General features: G+C 38.5%; 1 protein-coding gene and 1 long non-coding RNA gene across 3 annotated transcripts in view; one reads left to right on the top strand and one right to left on the bottom strand.

Moving 5' to 3' along the window:
- Positions 1 to 16,129, bottom strand: part of MAP3K9 (mitogen-activated protein kinase kinase kinase 9) — a 63,008-nt gene that overhangs the window by 23,072 nt on the left and 23,807 nt on the right. The window contains exons 3-5 of one of the 2 annotated variants that reach the window (XM_042047694.1): positions 12,039 to 12,219; positions 4,663 to 4,811; positions 1,059 to 1,234 (exon numbers count right to left, since the gene is read on the bottom strand). In XM_042047694.1, the coding sequence (XP_041903628.1) occupies positions 1,059 to 1,234; positions 4,663 to 4,811; positions 12,039 to 12,219 (506 nt within the window). The remainder of the gene's footprint in view (positions 1 to 1,058; positions 1,235 to 4,662; positions 4,812 to 12,038; positions 12,220 to 16,129) is intronic. The other variant, XM_042047695.1, reaches the window with a different exon arrangement.
- Positions 13,430 to 15,993, top strand: LOC121673884. Its single transcript, XR_006019347.1, has 3 exons — positions 13,430 to 14,027; positions 14,354 to 14,427; positions 15,188 to 15,993. It is a non-coding gene; the product is annotated as an uncharacterized LOC121673884 (long non-coding RNA).

Raw genomic sequence — 16,129 nt, 5'->3', positions numbered from 1 at the left:
GGAATACAGTACTCAGCCTGAGAGCAGTGTAATTAGTATTGTTTGACTGTTTGTCTGTTGAAGTTTCTGGTTTTCAAAAACTGTTCCAATACAGTTATGCCATGGGACAACAGTAGCAAGGAAATGCCTATAAGCTAATTTATTTTTCCCAAAAGCTACTACAATAGGTGAATAGAAATGTTTTAAGTATTGTTGTAGAAGTTGACTTCTTTCCTCTGATCCAAAGTCTTCTTTTCCTTCTCTCTGCCTCCTAAACCCAACCTCTGAGCCCAAATCAAGGTGGTTGCTTATTAAGAGTTTATTTTCAGGCAAGAGAATGTGAACTTACAAATGTATTATTACGCTAGTGATTTTGCTGCAGTTTTTCTTACCAACAACTAAAGACAGTCTCTGTAAAGACCTTAAATTAGATGCAGCGAGCTGTGCTTTCTGCAAGTATGCTAGAAGAAAACTTCAGCTTTTTCACATCTCCTCTTCAAGGCTGTTGGTCACCATTCCTGTTATTCCTGCTAGCATTTTTGTTTCCTACTATTTACCCAGATGGACTTCAGTTATAGCAGTTACTGGATCCTTCCCCTGGTAGCACTCATGTTTATTAAACTCTATGCATTTTGGTTGTGCTCAAAACCTTGAAAACGCAAACCCAGCAGAACCAAAGCTGCAATGTTTACTAGAGTATATATGCTGAACCTACCCCTCCTACATCTCCTGTTAACAGCTTTCATTGGGTTTCTCAATTAAGATGGTAATAGTGAGACAGTTACCAAATGCACTAAACAATCAAGATAATTCATCACAGCAATTTGCACAGAGTATAATGGAAGCTCACTACAATATTAGAAAGAGCAGCAGCTCAGGATATGGATATTTAATTTTCTTGTGATTCTACCCTTGTGCGCATCATAACCTGTCACTGATTCACGGACTTAATACAAGCTCCAGTAAAGCACAGACAAAATTAGCTCTGGGATGCACTAAACAATAATCCCTGTTTGAACCACGAAATGGGGAAATTACAATCCAGAGAGCACAAGCAGGGAGCATTGTTCTCTACTTACCTTTTCTTTGGCTCTGAGCTGATCAAACATCTCTTGGATCTCTTGTTTCCAGTCTTCCTGCAGGGAGTGGAAGGAATCTTTGGGCATTTCAAAAAAACCAGACTCTTCTATGGCAGTAAGATGGTCTAGGATAGTGGCAAAGGAAGGTCGTGAGTGTGGGTCAGGGTTCCAGCAATCTAGAACAGAACAAAGACAAGCAACTGTCAAGGATCTCTAAGTATGGAGGTCTGAGAGGCTGGATAGTACTTTACTGATCCCCAGTGGCTAAGAGTGGCATACACACCATCTGTGTTACTCCATCTTTCCCACTGCCCACTTGCACTGACTAATGTCAAGTATGGAATTCATGCTTTCATGTTTATACAATATCCAACAGAACTTCAAATCTTGAACTACCTAATTATCTAGGTCTCTGGGTTCTATTGCAATAATATGTCAAGTAAAATACAGGCTTATTCATGGTACAGAAGGTTACATCTTACAGCATTTTTAAAAAATAACAAATAATTTCCTTAAATATTTTGCTTTAAGATGCACGTATGTGCTCACAGAGTAGAAATACTATGCAGGATTCTTGCAAACACTTATTTTATCATAGTTACACTGCAGAGTTAACAGCCATACTGCAGCAGGACGATCTCTATCAGGGTTTTTTTCTAATGCCAAACTCTAATACTAAGCTGAGTCATTATGAATCTTTTCTCAGAATAGAAAACCTCTCCTGCAAAGCAAACTGGGCATAACTTGACTGAAAATAAGAGATTTAAGTAAATAATGACATCAAATAGTGCATTTAGAGTTTTTCTGTTTTTACAGGTCCTTTTTTTACTATTTGAGAGAAAATTAATCAGACTTTTTTCTTTTGCTTTTAGGCAAAACCACAGATAAACAAGTTTATTTCATTTACAATCTAATGCAATTACTTAGCCAGTTACAGAGCTCTAAAAACACAGAACTGAAGGTAGCCATCTTACCACATAAGGCAACTCAATGAGCAACAGTACAAAAGGAAATGTTTTACAGCGAAGGGAACTGAACATTGAAAACAGAAGCAGAAAATAATACAAAGTAACCCCTCAAGCTACAAACAATCCCCCAAACCATTATGTCAATATGTTTGATTTAACAACACTTTTGAATAGGAAATTCACACTCATTCAGTCCTCCCTCCTACTTCCCCCTCATTTCTACTCCAGCAGGTAACATCACTTTCTCATTCTATGTTGTCCTGTACCTACGCTTACACAGGTTCCTGTTCAACAAGTGTCCTTACTCTCTTTTGTACTGCTAGGTGCCTGCATGCCAAAACTCCAGAGCAACCAAAGAGAAAAACTTAACATTCACATGTATTTGTAAGGAACACACCTTTTCTGTATGAATGGAAGTAACTAACACATGAGTCTCTCTCATCATACAGCACTGCTCTGCATGGTCACTGGATTTACAAGACACACATTACTGCAGCACAAGACAAGAGTTATAAAAGCGTTCTAAAAGTTTTCTAGACCTTGAAGTCAGAAAAAAGGGAACATTCTTAAAATATTTGGTGATGTCCTAAAAGACATTCATTCATCAGTTTTGCGAACTGAAGTACGCCAAGGGGCAGCTGTAATTAAAAATAAATATCACTTCACAAAACCTGTGCAACAGCCAAGGCTTGGCTCTGCAGGTCTTTCCTTCGATTTTAGCGTTACTGAGATTTTGCATTTGGGAGCTTTGTTTTCAAAACTGTGGGTATCAAGCTGGAATGCATTTGTGTTTATAGCTTTCAATTTGCTTCTTTAGAGAACTGAGGATGTTAAAGAGTGCTCTGACGATCCCCTGCTGCTGGCCAATTAGTAGCAATGGGTGTTAAAGCCGGACTGTCAGTGCCATAATCCCTGTCTCTTTACCTCAGGTTTTAAGCATGGCAAAGCAAACATGACCCAAAGTACAACAAAATGCTGCAACCAGCCAAATGCATGAATGAGTGAACAGGATAACTAGCAGGTGGCCCGTGGCTTTTATTTTCCCAGGCCTAGATCAGCCATTATTTGCACTAATGAGGACAGTTGTAGCATATAACTCTTTTCTGTGAAGAGCAAAAGTTCAGCTTTGTTGTCTCAGTGAAGACCACCATGGCAGTAATTCAAAAGTAAAAGCAGCATTAGGGAAATGAGAGTTCACCCGAGATGGGAAACAGCCTTTTGAAAGACAGTTTTGGTGAAGGGGCAGAAAGTAATTGGGTTTTTTGTTCTCGCCTTCGCCCTGCACATGGAGAAGCCAAGTGTTCCAAAGCCACGTGGGTGCTCACCCCTGTGCTGCTGGGTTCAAGCCCTGGCCATATGCCTCTACATAACTTTCCCAATAGAGGGCATTATTTTTAAATACTCACTCATAGTTAAGAAATCCAGAGTCCTTGCTTTAGGGAAGCATGTCAAAATAAACTACCTGAGCATAACGCTGAGCTGGTAGTTCCATCAACTCTCTCAGGTGCAGTTTCTCACTTTACACTGCCTCCAAGCTACTCTACCTGCAACTGTACTGCTGTTTACTATCCAGTAGGATGTTTCTTTTTTAGCAGAACATACATGAAATTTTTTACTTTACCTTGACTGAAGCCTGTAACCTAAAGAAGAGACCAGAGAAATGCAAAAGTATTCCAAAAACAGGGAAATCCATCAGAAACATTTTTTTCATGACTCATACCCCTTTCCTGAGGCTAAAAGCACCACCAGAGGCCACAGAGTATCAGTTCTATGTTGAGACTCATTCTTTGCTCACCAAGACTATAAACCAAGTTTGATTTCTCTTTACCTCTGTTTTCCTTTCTGCCAGATAGGTATAAAAATGTTTATATAAACACTTGGAAATCCTTGGGAAGAGGGACACTGACAAAAGTACTGAAGGTAAGGAAGAGAGAGAGGGCAGGAGAGAGGGAGGGAGAAACAACTGAAGCTCAGGACACACGAAAGTAGTTGCAATGGCCAGAAGACCAGGTCACATAAGCACACCTGAAAGCTACCTCATAGAATCCTTTTTAATAACCACAGTAGCTCTGATGACTAACTCCTATATTTCTTTCAGATTTTCTCCTGTATTTCTGTAGCCCTCCTTGGGCACTAACTACCTCCACAGGCAAAGCAGGAAATCACATCAATCTGACTGAAAATATGGGTTGTTTTGGAACGGCAAAGCCACATTTAAACCGTCTCCCTGAAGTATCAGTAGGATAAAGTTTTGTTTCAAACCAATCTGACATTACCTAGCAAGATGTTCGACCTATGAATTTGAAAATAAGTTAAAGCCTTCAAACTAGACCAAAGTAAGTGAAGTTTTGGTGTTGGTGCGTCTTAACTACTAGAAAACAAGCTAAGTGATGACAGCAATAGCCCCCATTTTCCTATAAAGCCAGTTGATAAAAAAATCGCTTCCACTATTCTGGTAGTAGAGTGGCTGTCACAGCACACTACCCAGCCAGGCCTGGCTCCCATAATAACCTGCAGCATTGAATAAAGCCACTGGAGAAATCTGTGCTCTTAGGTAACAAAACCAACACAAAGAGACCATGCTCAACAGCACTCTAGAAACAGCACAAACCACACTCACACCACAGGTGGCTTACCTTCCATGAGTTTGGCAAAAGGCTCAGGACATGTGGAAGGGATTGGAAGGGCAAGCTTATTCATGGCAACACCATATGCTACTGCAAGACCATCAATTCCTCGGAATGGTACCTCTCCCGTTAGCAGTTCCCAAAGCAGCACACCATAACTAGCGGGAAGGAAACAAAAAAGAGAACAGGTGTTTGACTTTAACACAGTCTTTGTTAAGCAACAAGATACCTGAATCTGTGAGTTTGGTACCCTAAAGAAACTGCAGTTTTCAGAACAAGCTTATCATGACTGCCAAGCTGGTGATCTGCCTTATTTTGCCTGCTTTTTTTAGTAAGTCTGAAATAAGATGACATTTTCACCTTTTAGGCAAAAATAATTTCCTCTCTGAAAACTGGGAATAATCTGAAAACCGTAAATCTTCTAATTTAGCTTCAAAACAGAAGCTCTGAAAACACCCAAAAATATGAAGAAGGCTTGTTTGGCAGTTTGTGATTTCTAAAAATAAGTCAAAAATACTTCTTCAGAATTAAGCTGTTCTTAAGATGTTCTACAAAATACTACCTACGAAGTTATGGAAATAGTTCCAGGAGTGTTCTCCCCCAAAGTATATAAGGAAAAACATAACCTCAGAATATTTTTTCTGCTTCTAGGAAACCCAAAACAGAAACTGCTCCTTCATACTCAGTGACCTGACAGTTTTTTCTTCCATTGATCTCTTACTTTCCTCTGAACCCATTTACCATCCACTATATTCTGAGGTAGTGAACTCCACAAATTTAATGATGCATTGCCAAAAAATACTTTCATGTATGTGTTTTGAGCTTGTCACTTGGTAATTTCATTGGCTTCCCTGTAGTTCTTTCAATACAGGAAAGAGTAAACATATGTTCCCTATTAGCTCCTTCTATTGCCATCCATGATTTCACAGGCTCCTACACATCCTGCCTAAATCATCTTCTTTCCAGACCCCCAAGTCCTAATATAGATAAGTCCTAATCTAGTTACTATCCTGAACACAAGGCATTTTATATCTTTCATTAACCTTGACATCTTCTGTTAGAATGAGCAAAATCACGAAGTTTTAAAGATATGGGGAGAGGCACAAGCAGTATTGCTTCTTTTCTTTCTTTCCTATTAAATTTTCATTTGCCAGTTGCCTCACTCTTTATAAAATGAGCTAAGTTATGCATAGTAGCTCCAATGTGTTTTTACTGAACCACAACAGTGAAATTTAGAGCCCATATGAAATTCTCCCATGGGTACTACTTTGTATTTATTACCACTACCACCTATTTTATCGTTCATTATAGTAAAACTTTTCCTCATCTCTCTGCAGTAGATTAATCTTTCTTATCCTGAATAACCTGGTTATCATCAACCATGCTACCTAACAATTTATTGTTTTTTTCAAATCACTTATGATTGTGTTGAACACAGAATTCCCCACCAAGAAAACTAATTTATTCCTCTAGTAATTAAGAACTGATTAAATTACAAGAAAAATACTTGCAATCCTTTCTCACATCAATTTACTTTATTTAAAAGCTTATGATGAAAGATTTTGCTTAAAGTCTTTATAAATCCAAATATAGTATAAGCAATCTCACCACTTATCCACATAGTCAATATCTCCTTCAAGCATTTTCACTTTTCACAAGGTATTACATTTTCTTCTACAAAAGCTGACTCTTCCCCAGCTGTGCTCACATGTCCACCAGCTCCCTACTCTTTAGGGCTGCTTCTACCATTTAGAAGAACTCAAAATCACACTTGCTAATCCTCAGGAAGCTCTTTTAAGACCTGCCACCATATCTGCTGCCTTCCATTTCTCTGGTACTATAGCAGCTTTAAGCAACAGATTACACAGCACAGACATTAACTCAGCTGACTCTCATGTTCTTGTAGAAATCTTGGGTGTTACTGCAAATCTCAGGAAATGTTACTGCTCATTTTATCAGTCAGTTTTAACACCTGTGTGAACTTTACTTCAGTAAGATATGTCCTCCAGGCCTGACTCCCTTAAAGAGAAACTTTCAGCTTAAAATGCCTCTCTTTGCTCTATTCTAGCAGACACAAGTCACTGATGTTTTTTTCTAGTATAGCCTCATCTTCTTTGCACTCTTACATTTTGCTCTCCTCTGGACTGTATGTTCTCCTGCAGGGTTCTCACCTGTGCTGCATTTGAAAGCAAGTGATTCAGTTTTTAAGAAGACTTTCCTCAAAACCCTTTTATCTTCTTTGTTTTATGTTCATCTTGCCAGAGCTCAAGTCCATGCATAATTTTCCTCATTTGGATGCAGATTGAGCTTTTAAAAATATGTCTTTCAGTAGTCTTTTTCACATTGTCTTTTTCATTCTTCTAAAGGCTTTCCCATACATTCACTCAGAACTTAAACAGTGTCCTTAAAAGATATCCATGTTGCGTGTTCCCCTTTTGTTGTTTTTACACAAAATTCCCAAGGTCAGTAATGTTGAGATTAAACACTACTGTAACGGATTAATTTTTCTTAATTGTGCTTGCAAAGATATAAAATCTAAGTTACATATATTTAGACCATGTCATACTATACAACCTTGAAGGCCTCCTAAGCACACTTGAAGATGGAATGAAAAATTGCTTCTCTTCCTACAAGCTCCTTAAATAGCTGCTCCATGAAACAGTCTGAAGCTAAAATATTAAGCTTTTCTTGTTTCAAATCAACCGTTTCCCTATCCTTTTGGGAGTACATTATCACAACTTGTACTCTTGCAATCTCCCTTCCACTACACCTTTAACATTCACTGTAACTGCTGCTAACCTTAGATGGACATCCTTAACAGCACTTTTCCCACTTAGATACTGGATTTTAGTCACTAAAGATCCAACCTTTGCTGCTAACACAGCTATTTTACTTTATTAAGCAGAATATAATATTTTTTGACCTACACGATCTTTTGCTTTTTTCCTATGTAATTCATACTCTTGATATTATAATTTATTATTTCTTACTGTCTCAAGAGCATTATTTGAAAAAAAATAAATTAAGAGTCTAAGGAGTTCCCATTTTCTTTTTGGCCTTCTAGGATTTATAAAACACTCAAAGAAAATGAAAACTGGGCTGAATGTATATTTGAACTGTCTAAATCTGATTGATCATTCGTGTTACTCTTCAGTTTGGATATGACTGTTGATAGCAAAAGGTAGTAAAATCTACCAAAGAGTTGTATTATTACTTTAACACTAGTACTGGATAAATCACTACTGATGTGCTCAAAGCACTTCTTCTGCAGGGTAATTTTTAAAGGAAGAAGGAATAGACAGATTGGTGTTTCTTCTAATGTGACACTAGAAGTGTATGTTGCAGGAAAGGTCATTTTGCTTCTGACGAAGCTCAATGCCACCACACCTACAGCTCATTGCTGAGAATACTGCTTCCACAGAACTAGGGAATGCTGCTTTGTGGCACTTGAACAATAATCCCAAGTGAATAAACACCAAGAGAGGTGCTGAACACAGTGTTTTATATTAACTCTCAAGCAGAAGACTGGCAAGTACAAAGGAAAAAGCCAGAGCCAGAAGACTTCTACAAAAAAAAAAAGGCATAGAAAGAAAGAAACAAGGGCCTCTACTCATTCTCAGTGAGGAGAAAGAAGAAGTGATCAAGTTCATTTATTTTTCCAGCACCTAGTAGTAATTTTTGGACTTCAATTACGAAATGAACCATGTGACACAACCCATGCATCCCAGTCAACTGACACTTGTGTGAATAATTAACCATCTTTCAGTGATCCAGTAATCCCTTAAGCCATTTAACATCAGGTTCAATCCTACACACTGGATTTTCAGGGTGAGGGAGGCTGGAGGTCTGCAGGATTTCACATGTGATTTTGCCACCTCCCTTGTTAGTCTATGAACTTTTAAAAAACAACTATTTTTTTTCTCACTGGTACTGTTCCATGGCATTTGTGCCATAAGCTTCTCTTATCCATTTCTCCAGGTTCAACACTTACCATGAGGAAGGAATTATCAGCCCAACAAGGAGATCCCAGTTCCAAGAGAAAATAGAACATTACCTTTGTTAAGAAAAAAACCAACCCAAACTTTATCACATTTTTATGGCTATTAACAGCTGGCATTTTGCATGTTAATGAACTGGCAGCTCCAGAGATGACCTCTCCTGCCCATTTCACATCAATCAGTTGCATGTGCTTCTCCTAGGTGAGTTTCTGCTAATATTGCTAGTCAGCACTTATCTGCCAGGTACTAAAGTCTTGCCAGTGCTTCATTACACACAGAAGACTACAGAAGCCTACAAGTGGTCAGTTGTGGATGGAAGTGCTTGACCAACACCTGATTAAAACAAAATATTCTAATGACTGAAGTTTCTACACCCAGCACTGAATGCCTGAAATGTCCTGATCTGCTAATCTGATGGTTTTAGCTAGAGCTGGTATTCCATTCCTAAATGGAAATTAAATTCTCAATTATTTCACTGGTCTCAGAGTAGATGTAACTTAAAAACATCTAAATTGAGGAACATAGAGAACTCAGATGAAGGTTGTATGGTGCCTTTATATTCCAGATACCAATAGTACTGACAATATGACTATCTTTCAAGCAGCACAAGTAAAAAATGAAGTGTGTAACAAACAAGAAATATATTTAAACAGTCAAATGACAGGAAAATTTTATTTATATGCCTACTAACATTAGCTTACAGTACAGTACTGAATAAGCTGCAACATCCATGCTTCGACTTTACCCCTGTAAATCCAAAGCAAATACAAACACATAAACAGATTTACAGGAACTGACTTACTGAAATAAAACTGTAGTTTTGCTGTCCTCTGTGCAATATAAGCACAAAGTTCCTACGGTATATCTAGAGCTTGTGGGTATGGCACAGTAAAATTCACAGCAACAAGTTTTCACTAGCAAGATTTACTAAGTACTGATACTATGAACAAGCTTCACAGTGGCCCAGACCCTGGTGACAAATACCATGTGTGGCCATTCCTCACTCTTTTTAAGTTCTTTGCCAACCCTACTCTAGAGTAAACAGCTAGAGCTTTTTAAATGGAGCTTGAAACATGTTTTGAAAAGATGAAGCAGCAGTTAGTTATAATAAGACTGACTCAGGAAATTTCAGTCCTAGCATGCATCTTTTTCAGCATCTTCTTCACCTGTTGGTGCAGCAAGAACACAAGGAGAACAAGATTCTTGTTCAAAGGCTGGGCAACAGTTCAGCCAGCAGTATTATTCTAATAAGCTTTAAAGAAAAGGTGTTGAAATAAAAGGGTTTGTGAACATTAGAGACAGTTCTGTTGATGGTGCATAGACTAACTGGAAGGTTGTCAGGCAAAAAAAAACCCTATGACTCCAGTGATTAACCAAGTGGTTGAACTGGACAAGAGGAGGGGCAAGTCTAATATGATAAAAAAGTTCATCCTGTTAAGAATTTCAGGTTGCATCCTTGGGTGGGGACAGGATTTATTATACAATACTATGACTGCTTTTGTAAAATCTAGGGCTTAGAATCATTGACAGACCAGTAGTGATTGCACTGGCAAGCATTTTTCCTCTGCATACATGTTCTTTGCAGTTTGTTTAACTACAAATAAAGAGGTTTTAGCCGCCAAAAAGAAAAGGCTTATTCAGAGACAGTACATAAGTTGTCTTAATGGTGATGACTCTCTGTTTAAGGGAGAGTATTATGAGGAACTCAACGTGTTTTCAAGAGAAGACTGGTAACTAACAAGAGAAAGTGATGAAGGAATCTCAAAAGTAGAAATAAAGTCTTCTGAAAAACAAACAAATAATTTAAGTTATTTAGAGTCCTTAAATCCTGAAGTGATTCACAGTCCTTAAGTCAATGACTTTTGCATAGGTATAGAAGGCACTTGTGCTACCTTCATGAAAATCACCAACTGACTGAATAATTCTTAACTTTTAAAAAATGAATTCATACTGGTACAGAACATCTACTGATCTGTTCACAGCATGCCTGGGTTAGTAAAGTTACAGTAAAACTGTTCCCCCTTTCCCTAAGGTTACCCTTAAAGGCCCTTCCTAGCACTGTTTCAGAGAACAGCAAGTCTAGATTTTAGCTTGACAAGCTGTGTACAAACCAGTACTATCATCACGTGCACAGAAAAGGTGCACATCCTTAAGATTTTCATTTCTGCCAGACTTCATTCCAAATAAAAGCCTGGTTCTTGCTCATTTTGTCTCAGATTAACTACAGAGGCTACCACACTTAATTACAGAGTCAGAATATTATCCACACCATCAGTGCGCAAAATACAAGTTCACAGACTTATCACAAGGCAACACATTATCTATTCAGCAAAACTGGACAAGGAAAATTAAAATCCCCACACCAAATATCTGCCCTAACAGCCAGACAAGCCTACCATCTGGGCTATTTCTTTATCCTGACAGGTTTTACAGCATGCACTCACTTGTGCAGGAGCATTAGTGGCCAGCGAGAGAATCTTACTACTCTAAAGACAAAGACCCTGACATTTCAACACCTTTTTCTCCACAGGAAAAACAAAATTCTCTCTATTTCATCTGTTTCAGATGCTCAGTACTAATTCTAAGTCATCCAGCATCCAGAAAAGTCGCCGTCCTAGAGCTATTTACTGAATTCTATATTTACCAATCCACTTAATCATGGTATTCAAAGTCAGTTTCTGGAAGGATACGGGCCAACCCTTACACTCCTCCCCACCAAATTACCTCATTCACAAAAATCCCCGTGCATGAATGAAAAAGGCAATACATACATGCAAGTTATTATTTATGGATTACATACTCAGATGGACCCAGATATGAGATCTACCATCTCTTTCACATATCTACTAGGTGAAAGATTAGAAGGGTAGAAATAATTAATAAAATTATTATTAAAGCGAAAAATATAGTATTTGGATTGAAACAGGATGAGGAATTCAATTAAGTACAGTGTACACATACATCAGTGACAGACTGCTACCAAATCAAAATATCTCAAAATTATCTTGTTGGTAAAACAGTAAAAAAAATAAAGTACTTCTCAGATTGTATTATGGCCTTTGATTATGTCAACCAATAGCCAAATAAGCACAAAAAGTTTAGTTTAGATAAAGCAGAGGGGATTTGGATTATGAATCCCAGAATAATCTGAATGAAAATTTACAGAACAACAAAAGTTAGGAGGCATGCAGTAGCTGGTCCACCACTTACTTTCTACAGTAACAGTAAGTCTGAGGTAAGTCTGACAGATGGAAAGCTGGTAGATAAAGTGTTCTTAAGACCTGAATTTTAATATTTGGTTCACCATTACTCATTCTTACACATAAGAGGTTTCCTGGAAGGTCTAGTTACTCTTTAGCATCCAATCACTTAACGCCAAATCAATACCTCCAAACATCGCTGCCTTTGGAGAACATGGAAGAGCGGATGACCTCAGGAGCCATCCAGGCATATGTCCCAGCTGCGCTCATTTTGGTAGTTTTATGCCATTCCCTGGCCAAGCCGAAATCCGTGATCTTCAACATCTTGTTGCTCAGATCTCCATTTTCCACCTTTTCGAGTATCAGTACTGGAGAAAAGGGAGGGGGGGAATAAAAGGTATGCAGAGTAAAGCTAGTATTTATGAAAAAAAGATTCTCCTGGAGAATCCCCAAATTTCAAGATTTTCCCTGACTTTTCATTATTCAAACATACCATACCCTGTTACAAGTTATTTCAGGCTGATCCCTTCATCTGACAACTGAACAGTTCTCCAGCAAATAACTTCAAATTTAACCAAAGTACCAAGCCCCACAGAACAAATACGTAATAAGATAATTATTTAATATAGTGCCTAGTGTCATTCTGTATAATAATACTCTGCCAAGAGGAAGTGAACCACTGTAACTTCTAGAAATCCAGATAAGGGAAGACATTTCCTAATTAATCCTCTCTCAGCAAGCCAGTAATAGCATCTTTTTCTTGAACTGCTTAGAGGACTTTTTTTTTTTTAAATCCGGATACACACACACAGGCAGGATATACCCTTCATGTAAATGTGTTAGGAGTAGAAGCTCTATGCACAAATTTCTTTTAAGTGACTACTAAAAAACATATTTATGATCAGTAATAACATGCCCAATTCCAGAATTCATATACGGAATTCCCCACGGAATCCCTCCCCCATCATTATTAAACTACTTTTTTCTGCTCTGTTGCAGTGGCAAAGGAGTCCATACCCAAGAACTTTAAAAACACCTTGAGGCAGAACTCAAGAATGCTGTGATATAAGACATTTTCCTCTGTAGCCGGGAAGTTGTACTGTTACACCACCGAGTGTAAACCAGAGCCCACAAGTATCCACTCTGCTTTAGCAGCATCTCATTATCCTCTTTATCTTAGTGCAAAGTGACCAAACTTTGCACTAAGCAATGTAACAAAGCAACAGAATATGAGGGCACTAAACTTCCATAACTAATGTAACCATAAGACCCCGAAATTATTTTCAGCCACTTTGTAAAGCACCGTGAAGAAAAAAGTATTTGTATTACTATTATTCTAAAGACTTCACATCAAAAATCATCAAGCCAGTCAGTCACACACCATCATTATGCAGCTACTCCGTTTTTAATGTCATTACAGACACTACAGACAGAGGTTCTTAGAAAACATGAGAATGTTTTTTCCTTTTTCTATGGATACATCAATTGCAAAAAAACCAAACTGAACCAAAAAAACCCCATAACCAAACAATTGTGGATCATAAAAAAAAAAAAAAAAACCACTATGAAAGGCAAACATGCTGCAAAAATTACAGAACATATAAAAATCATCTTCAGGACCATTTTCAGCAGTCCATGAAAAGACTCAAATGTCAGCCTCAAGCTAACACAGCTTTTTTTTTTCTTTTTTTTTTTTTTTTGGGTGGGGGGAGTATCATTCCTTCCAATAATCAAAATGGGGTTTCTTACTAAATAAAAAATAAGTGTTATTTGAATCCTTCTACATAATAAGTAACACACATTTACAATGTTTAAAAACTGCTTTTAGTTTAGTAATAAAGGTAAAGAAATTGTTCTTTGAAAATTTAAAAAAGTCAGTTACCCTTTTACAAGGCTTCAGAATTCACAAAATACTACTCCAAATATTTTTGTGGGACAACTTAAGGTGTGAAGAAACTACACCTGTGGTTAAGCTCCTGGTTCTTGCTTCTTTTGCAAAATTTCTTCTAACATGCTCCATTTCCAAATTACAGAGAAAAGAGATTGAGGCCTAGAGTTACTGTTCTCTTCATTTTGGCAAAAGCATGTGCATTTTTAGAGCAATACTTCAGTGCACAACAGAGCCACCACAAGAAACCAAGGTACAGAAGGTGCCTTCCTTGGGCCTTTTCTTCAAGTAAGTCTAACTTTTCTACTTCTTTCTAGCAGATGAAGAAGTGCTAAAAGAAATTGCTAGCAAGTCACTCATTGATTGCAAAGTGAAAAGCTTCCTAGAACATACATAGTGCTTCTTTTTCTAGCTTGTATCCATTCTGCCTAAAGAACTGGCAGAATAACAAAATCTAATTTTAAATTTAAATGCAGTAATATAGAGATGTACAGTGATGTTGTGAAGTTAAAGTAAAACTTTGAGACAAGAAAGTATGGGGTTGGGGGGGGTTGGGGGTTTTTTTGCTTCCCTCCATAATCACAATGAGGAACAAACAAATTTACTGTTCACAGATCATATTCTGTCTGAATGAGCTCAATAGCAGGACAGAGCACCATATATCACATACTTTGTACATACCTTACAGGTAAGGGGTTATTTAAATCTAATTACCTTGATTTGTATTAAGTTCTAACAAAATAATTAGTACTTACATAGGCATTTTGTATCCAGAACTTGTTCTTTACTCAGATGCAGGGTAGTAAGAAAAATTACCATGACAGAAGATCACAGAGAAGGGCAACAAAAGAGACTGATTTATTGCAAGTCCTTGATTCCTTGTTTACATCCTTGGCTCCTTTTCTATTTACTTGTAATAATTGCTTGGGATAGTAATCTTGCAATCCAAATTTTTCAAAATTAGTTTTAAGAACGGTAAGTCTTTCCAGCATCTGTTACAGTTCCTTTTATTATATTATTCAGTATCAACAGGCTCACTTGTAACTGCCAGGAGTCTCCCTCGCCCATCTGTCAGATTTTCAAACCAAAAACCTTGACGCGCCCCTCTTGTGTTTGCTTGAATTTCAATGAAGAATAGGTGAAATATGAATTCATTTCAGTTTCCTCTTCAAAAAAAAAATCTCTTTTGCAGAGAACACACAGAAGGTTGCTAGGACACTGCAAATGCATTTTGCTTATGCTAATCAACATGGTCTCATTTGCTTCTGAGTTTTACCTACAATCAGTTATTACACCTTGTTTAGTATTCTCAGTGCAAGTCCTCTCTTGCAAGTACTACTTCTGCACTCGTATTAGTCTATAACAAAACAAACAAGACACATGAAACACAAACAAGCAACATACTCCCTACACTTACAGAGTTAATGTACCTTTCCCTCTTTTAACAGATTTGAGACTGAGCTAACACTAGCCAGACAATCAACATCTGGCCCAACTGTATTGAGTCTGCATGGCCAGGTTTTGGTATTGAGAGGGCCAGAAGATGCTAGAAGCTTTCCCGATGTCCAGCAGAGCCAATCCCTGGTGGCTCCAAGATGGATGTGCTGCTGGCCAAGGGTGGGCCAATCAGAAGTGATGGTAATACCTTTGTGACAACATATTTCAGAAGAATAAAAAAAACCCAAACAGTTATCATGCAGAATGTAATTGCATCAAGAGAAGAGTGAAGTGAGAGTGAGAGGAACAACTCTGGAGACACCAACGTCAGTGCAGAAGGAAGGGGAAGAGGTGCTCCAGGCACTAGAGCCGAGCTTTCTCTGCAGTTCATGGTGCAGACCATCGTGAAGCAGCGGTGCCCCTGCGGCCCAGGGAGGACCACACAGATGCAGAGATCCACCTACAGCCCACGGAGGAGACCCACACCGGAGCAGGTGGATGCCTGAGAGAAGGCTGTGACCCTGTGAGAAGCTCACACTGAACAGGCTCCTGGCAGGGACCTGCAGACCTGTGGAGAGGTTTCCTGGCAAGACTTGGGACCACATGGCGGACCAATGTTGGAGCAGGCTGTGCCTGAAGGACTGCACCCCATGAGGGAAGAGTGCAGGAAGAGTGACCCATGTTGCGGCAGTTTGTTGAGTTTGTTGCCCATGAGATAGATTTATGCTGGGGAAGTCCATGGAGAAGCGTCTCCCATGGGAGGGACCCCACACCAGAGCAGGGGAAGGACTCCTCTCCCCAAGCAGCAGCAGGAACAATGTGTGATGAACTACCACAACCCCCATTCCCTGTCTCCTTGCACTGGTGGGGGAAGGAAATAGAGCTGGGAAGGAGGGAAGGTGTCTTTTTCAAGATCTTTTACTTCTCATTATCCTGCCCTGATTTTTTTGTTA

The sequence above is a fragment of the Corvus kubaryi genome, unplaced genomic scaffold (assembly GCF_017639235.1).
Source record: "Corvus kubaryi isolate FWS band 111438036 unplaced genomic scaffold, C.kubaryi_AGA036_p1.0 66, whole genome shotgun sequence".
Lineage (NCBI taxonomy): Eukaryota > Metazoa > Chordata > Aves > Passeriformes > Corvidae > Corvus > Corvus kubaryi.
The sequence above is the reverse complement of the archived record's forward strand: the minus strand, read 5'-3'. Positions and strand labels throughout refer to the sequence as shown.